General features: G+C 27.6%; 1 protein-coding gene across 4 annotated transcripts; it reads left to right on the top strand.

Moving 5' to 3' along the window:
• Positions 1-338: 338 nt before the first annotated feature.
• On the top strand, positions 339-5219 carry LOC118066577 (uncharacterized). Of its 4 annotated transcripts, XM_035082694.1 has the most exons (6): positions 339-555; positions 687-904; positions 999-1130; positions 3964-4171; positions 4252-4580; positions 4729-5219. In XM_035082694.1, the coding sequence occupies exons 1-5, from the start codon at positions 381-383 to the stop codon at positions 4302-4304; spliced, it is 786 nt and encodes a 261-aa protein (XP_034938585.1). In that variant the 5' UTR covers positions 339-380; the 3' UTR covers positions 4305-4580; positions 4729-5219. The 4 variants fall into 4 exon arrangements, with proteins under 4 accessions (XP_034938585.1, XP_034938588.1, XP_034938587.1 ...); XM_035082697.1 differs by lacking the exons at positions 4252-4580; positions 4729-5219 and adding an exon at positions 2278-2333 and having other exon boundaries at positions 3964-4097; XM_035082696.1 differs by lacking the exons at positions 4252-4580; positions 4729-5219 and adding an exon at positions 2198-2333 and having other exon boundaries at positions 3964-4097.
• The last annotated feature ends 2305 nt before the right edge of the window (positions 5220-7524 follow it).

Below are 7524 nucleotides of genomic sequence, written 5' to 3'. Positions count from 1 at the left end.
TTAATTTCTCTAAATTGTAAATATTATTAGCTAATTAGTGTATGTACAACTTTATTTTTGTGCAAGCCCAGATTTTTGTAGATCTTTATTATTAATATAACTGATTATTTTTCAAATTTTGCACGAATATAAATACTTATTAATTCTTTTATTCATAAATGTATCGAATTACTACAAATATTTAGTAGTAGTGAAGTTTTGCTTTTCAATTTGAAAACTGGATAAACAGAACTACCATGTGGCACCATCTAGCGTTTGTTAATGGAAACTTTGGGCGCTAAAACTGTTACGGCTCCACGTTTTTCTACTGCGTCATTCATTACCACATGTTTGTTGTTATTACTGTTCACACTACTTATTATTTCATCTGATTTATTGTAATGATGACAGAAAAAAGTACAAAGTGGGCATACGTGCAATTGACCACTAAAGAAAAATATATAGTGCCCGTGACAAATATATTAAAATTTAATGTCGCGAACTATAATAGTAAACAACAATACTACATAATCATCGACGGAGCTACCCACAAAGGAATAATTTTATTTCTCAAAGGTAAGATAATAATTTCTTTCTGTATATAAGGCTTTCGTCCTCATAAAATAAACTTTGGCTAACCTATAATGGAATTGTGTGGAATATAATTTAGTATTTCCAAATGATTGATGTATTAATTTTCCATGTAGATAGTGAAGAGGAAGTGAAACAAATGATCGATGGAAAAAGAGTGCCAGTTCCACCGTCCACCATCATCAGAAGTGCTTCAGAACTAAGTGACATGGAACCGGGAACTTCTTCCATATCAAATAAAAAGAAAGTTACTACCACTTTAGAAGTTAAAAATAGAAGCGACAATAATAACTTAGAGAAGAAAAAAAACCTTCTAAAGGTTGCATCAATGAAAGTAAGTTCATTTATATTGCTGTATTTTTTTGTTAAATCGTTAATCAATATGATTTTTGTATATGTTCATATATATCGTTTTATCTACGTTGCAGCGTAAAAATTCAGAAGAACTACCGTCAAATATTGAAGCTAAGAAAGCAACTATAGTTTTAAAACGACATATAGTTGATCAATTAAAAAATGACAAAGTAGAGAAAAGTGTCCAACGAAAAAATTATATTGCTGTAAGTACTGTTCACAACAGAGTTTCATTATATATTTTTTTTGAGTTATTCAACATGTTTAACAACATGTATGCCAAACATAATCAAATTGTAAGCTTTTCAACTAGGCGTCATACGTCTGAGCAGTAATACGTTACGTATTATTGCTAAAGAAAATACATGTTACAATGTAAAAAAAGCTTTTGATGACAAGTAATCAGATTATCTCTGATGAATATTAAATAATGTTAGATTTTATGGTATATCGTGTTTATCAAACATACATAACGTTATTATCATAGTGATAACAGAATTTAAATAAATAGTATAGTTATGGTGAATTTTTTGAAAAACCGCAATTAATATAACATGAATATGATTATTCGCGTTTTCATATTTTACATGTTATTATTTTGGAAATTACAAATAAAAGTACAGAAATTGTATTAATGGAAATAAATAATGAAGAGGAATCTACTATAGTAGTTTATAAACATAGTGATAGGATATGAATATTGATGAATATTGTTGGTTGATATGTTATTACAAATCTAATAGCATAGGTTCTCGTATAATTTAATAACACTAGCTAGTATATTTATAAAACGTATTGATATAAATTTATTAATTAGATTCTTTAGGACTTGATAACATATTTTGTCATAGCATCTGACGGAACTAGGTACATGTAAAATCGTACAAAAGTAGATAATAGTTTCATAAAAATAAAAAATCTTACAGAACAAAAATAAAAATTAAATATTAAAGCATCTAGCACCATTAAGTTCTAATACAATCTTCTAATATCTGCTTTGATAAGGTCTTATAAGATTAGGAGGAAAATATTGAAATATTATTTACTAATAAGATCTTGTATGATCTTATTGAATATGTTCTCATATAATCTTACAAGAATGAGTAATAGAGTCATGAATATTATCTACTAGTAACTTCTTATAGGATCTGATAGCATATAGAATTTTCATTTGTGTCCCCTGTTTGTGTTGTCAATACATTTATCACACGTTTCTCGTTTGTAAGCTACATACTACTGAAAATATTGATCAGATTATTAGTATTATTTTCAGAAATATACATATGGTTTGGAACCAATATTTTTATGTACATGCTCCATGTTCTCAGCATTGTCTGACGAATTTTTTTATAGATTACTGAATGCGAAAAAATTACTTCCGATACTCAACGTTTAATCAACAACGATAAGTAAGTATAATGCGATTGAATTATGTATCGGTTTGACGGCATTAATTTTCAAAGCTATCAATTTATGGCTTCCGATGACTTTTTTTCATTTATTTTTGCTTTTCTATTGGTATGCTTCTCTTGATTATTTAAACTGCATAATCTTACATTCACAATTTTAATACACCATAATGGCCTCTACACTGATAGAAGAAATTTGTAATAGTAAAGGAGGCTTTTCAACTGTTAAAAAATATTTTGTAACAGTTAAAAAATCATATTTCAACTATCAAACGTAGACTTGTTACAGTACAAAAAATATTTCTTAACAATGTAACCAATACAATCCATATTTTATTGTGTATCATATGGTTTCTTTAATATCAAATGACATACTATTAGAATGAAGTTAGGAATTGACAAAAAGTTAGATTATTGATAAATATGATAGTTCTGGTTTATATAAAGGTAGGTGGCGTTGCGAACGCCGGTTTATGAATTGTTAAAAAATAATTTTTAACAGTTAAGAAATATTTTTTTACGATAAAACAAGATTTATTCATTGTAACCAAGGCTTTTTTACTACTATAAAATATTTATTAACAGTTGAAAAACATTAATTTTAATAATTAAAAAATCGTTTTTTAACAGTAATACATCTCTTCTATCAGTGTAGAAACATACCAGTTACAACTCTGACAAAAAAATTGATCAGAGATTACGACATATGTAAATAACATTCTCAATAAGTGTATAAAAATATATTTTATAAGTTGCTATAAGATTTCATTAAAAATTATAAATTTTTTTAATCGATGGTAGAAGTCGTACTTGAGCAAATATTTACATTATACATTCTCACGAATTCTTATAAAACTGAGTTACAGATGGAAAAAAGCGATTTTTTTGATGAATCGTTATAGAAACTCATAGGATGTATTCTTATCGATTCTTATAAAATTAAATTATAAAAATACAAATATCTTTTTCCAATGAATTCTTACAGAAATATATAAGATTTATCCATCACATTTTTATGAACATCTACCTTGAAGGTCAAGAATATGATGATACTTATGCATACCGAATTAATTTTCATTGGCATTTCACACACAGATTTTTTAAGCATTGGATAAACTTGAAATATTTCAATTAAATTTTTTAATATTAATCAATTTTCACGTGAACAAAAAGATTTATTCAACTTATAGAGGACAACACTTGCTTTAAAATAAGAAAAATATTTATTCTCCTCTTTATGTATTCATACCTGTCTTCTTTTGTGAATTGATAAAGCAGTCTTCGGATTTGCTTGAAAGATGTTTTGCTACAATGATTGATTATGTCATTCATAAAAGAGACTTGTCTATTCCATTGATAATGATCCATAGTTTTTTAATTTACTATTTTACTATTACACTGAATCAAGCATATATTGGAAAGGGCTTTTAACACTTATGCAAAACGATCCAAAAATTTGTTTTTTATTTATTAACTTCTTACGTTAAATTTCGTTATACAAACACGGAGAAAAAAGAAAATTTATTATTTTTATTGCCAATTACATTTATTGCATTAAATAAATTCAATATGAGAATTATTAGTCTTTGAATATAATCAATAAGCATTTTTTTTTTTTTATTTTTAACAGAAAACAAATTCCAACGATGGTATATCAGCGACAGAATATAATCGGATGAAGAGTGAAATGAAAAAACTAAAAAATGAGGTTGAAACTTTAAAACAACTACTACAAACAGAAAAACGTAAATATGAGTCACTCCAACATACAATAAATAAAATTATCGCAGAACAAAATATTCAGGATAAAATAGCCAGTGACATCACATCGATTTTGAGTAAGATTACAATACGTTCATTATTATATACATTTAAGTTAAAGAATTAAACCCGTTACAATTTTTTTTGTTCCACACAGATTTATTTCGCGAATATTCCCATAATATTAATGGTCCATCCACTTCAACTTAAAATTTGCCACCGATTGGCTTTCCAAATGTCACAGACGGAACGACCCACATCGGACACGACATATGGATTAGTACTGAAGCATTTGATATGGTGATGGCAAATTCCTCACCCGGTGTGGTTGTTCGTGATTTGTGTAGAGCTTTATTCTCCGCTGAAGAACTCGTCAGTAGCACAGTATCTGGTAGACCTTCGAATAAAAACAAAAAAAAAAAGAATTAGAAAATGTTGATATGCAAGTCCAAGGACTTTCAGGCACAAAAATTAATGCAATAAGAGGTAAGTAACGATCCTAGGAAAAGCTTTGTGTAGTAAAGAAATATTGAATTAAACTTATCTGAGATTTTAGATAATAGACATGAGATATTTTTTTTAAAGATAAAAATAACGTGTAAATGGTGCAATGATCTGTTTAATTTCATTCCAGATGTGTTGGAGCATTATTTATCAATCAGACATAAAAAAATGTCTCAAATAAAAAAAGACCAGACCATAGCCCGCTTAAGATCGGTGATAGCATTGTTACTTGCGGATCTTAAAAAAAAGGGAAAGAAAATAAAAAGACAACAACTGTAGAAGATAAAAAATCAAAAAATGCAGAAAAAGAAGAGGAAACAGGAGATAATTCTAATATTAATGAAGAAAACAGAGAAGAAGTAGATACAGAAAAAGAAGCAGAAGATAGCGCTGATTTTGATGGAGAAGAAAAAGTAGAAGAAAATAAAGAGAGAGAAAAAGAAGATGATGGTGATGTGATTAAAAAAAGGGAAACCGGAGAGGAGATGGAACCAAAAAATGACACTGATGTCAAAAGTGAAAATTCCAACGAGGAAGAAACAAGTGGTTTCAGCGATATGGAAAATAATGATAAATGTTAAGTAATATAAGTTAATACACAAAAACATTCTTATGTTTAAACAATCGTTTTATTCATTCATGTTTGATAATTGCCAATAAATTCCTATAAAAAACAATACAAAAGATTCCTACATAATCTTATAAAATACAATCCAAAAATGCATAATACTTACCGATAGATTCCTATAGAAAACGATGCAAGAGGCTCTTACATAATCTTATAAAATACAACTATTCGTATGATACGAATAGTTCTTATAAAATCTCATATAATTATCAGTATGTATCCGAAAATTGCATGAGAAATGTCGCAGTTTATGTTAGAATTTGTAAGAAAATAAAATAGTATTTTCCAAAAGATTCTTATAAAGTCATAAGAATCAATCCGAAAATTGCATGAGAAATTCAACACTTTTTTTAAGAATTTATAAGAAAATGCCTAATGGATTCTTATAAAAAGTGTGCTTTTTCTCATGCAATGTTCGGATAGATTCTTATAACTTTTTTTTTATAAGATTTTATCGGATTGTTTAACCAGGGTGCTCACTTCCTAGTTACACGCCAACATAAATTTACTTTGTGACCTGTATCCCATAAACTCAATAGATCCAGATAGAGCTCATGACTTTTTTATTTCAGCTGTACGTCTTCGGACACAAACAAAATGCGTGGAGAATGTACTCAAAGAGGTATATAACCACGCAAAATTTTTTTGTCCAGCACAGCAATGGCCTCCACGTGGCGCTAGATGGAAACAGTGCCATAAAATAGTTGTAGCACTGGCCAACATTGCAAAAAAAAAGTTGAAGAAGTAACTTCGAGTAGTATCACTCGATGAGTGTAGGTCTTTTATTCCATTCTTTATGCTACTTCAATGTTTAAAAAGAAGCATTAATAGGAAATTTATTATAGTAAATAAAGCCAATTTTTAGCAGAGGATTGAATTGAGATCGAAAGTATGTTTCAATCAAAGTTATATCATAATTGGTATAGCAACTCATCGGCAGAGGATTGAATTCTCTTTGTTCGCATTAGTCAATTGAATTCTGCATTTTTTTGTTATAAACAATAAAAAAAAAAAAAAAAATTGCAAAAAAAGTATATTTTATTTAATAGAGAATTCAATTCTCTACAAATGAGTGGCTGTAAAAACAGTCACTAAATTTGAGTCCGATTTTTCTCACATTCGAGGGTTTGAGAACTTAGAAAAAGTTTCTTTCTATCAAAGAGAAACTATTTCTATCATTTTTATGTTTTTTACAATTTCGCTTTAAGCCTCATTTCATACGATTTCTGGGCTGCGGAAATTGCTTCCTCTGGTTTTCTCCGTTCTCACTACAGGAGAACCGAACAAAGCTCCGCCTTTCATATTATCTCAGCGGCAGGGGTACTTTAGTGCCTTATACTTTTGTAACGGAGCGACATTTGTGTCAGAACTATACTGTCCTGAACATTTTGATCATATAACATTAGTGCCCCTGTTGAAGTGTTCTAGCAGTAAATTTACAATGTTGGTAGAGTAGGAATAGTTTTAACCGTTTGTTGTAAAAGAAATAATCTTTTAGTATATTTATTAGATAAAAAGTATAATCTTTAGATAAATAAATAAATTTACTATTCCAGTCAATAAACTTATTTATAAAAAACTTATTATTTAAAAAAAAATATTTATAAATAAAAACTGTCAATAACTTATACTTAACTACTATTATACTTAATATTAAGTTACTTCTTATTATGAAGTTATATTTTACTGGACTGTCAATGATTTATTTATAAATTTAATTATAAAAATAATAATAAATCAATTTAGATAGTATATTTTTTAAATATCTTTTTAATTAAACCTTTAATTTTTCTCCTTCATTCCTTCATTCTTTACTATCCTTAATTGGAGTTAAAATTTTTTTACAATTGTATTTTTTGTAAGTTTATAAGAAAATAATGTTACAAATATATTTGTCAAAACATGCCAATATATTTCTTATTATATCACTAGAACAATTGTACAGAATAGCTACAATTTACATAATGAAATATGATAAAGTAACGAATTTTTATTACACAGTTGAAATATCAAAAATTCATTTCTAGTTAATTTTTTATTATTTCCATTGTAAATTGATTGATATTAATTATAATAATTGTATAAATAAGCTTTTTGAGAATTATAAGAAACTAATTTTCCCTTAATAAAACATTGAGTAATCCATGTCGATGATACCAAAGGAATGTTTCACTTTTCAGCTTTCGCAATACCCAACTTGGACACTTACGATTATTAAGTACTGTCACTTCATCAATAAAATTGTTTGATGGATTTTCAATAAATTATACAATACCTCCAGCATTGTTGACAGTGATA

Source organism: Chelonus insularis, unplaced genomic scaffold (genome assembly GCF_013357705.1).
Source record: "Chelonus insularis isolate UGA/USDA-ARS -01 unplaced genomic scaffold, ASM1335770v1 contig_34_pilon, whole genome shotgun sequence".
In the NCBI taxonomy this organism is placed as follows: Eukaryota; Metazoa; Arthropoda; class Insecta; order Hymenoptera; family Braconidae; genus Chelonus; species Chelonus insularis.
Note: the sequence above shows the minus strand (reverse complement) of the source record. Positions and strands in the feature narration are given on the sequence as shown.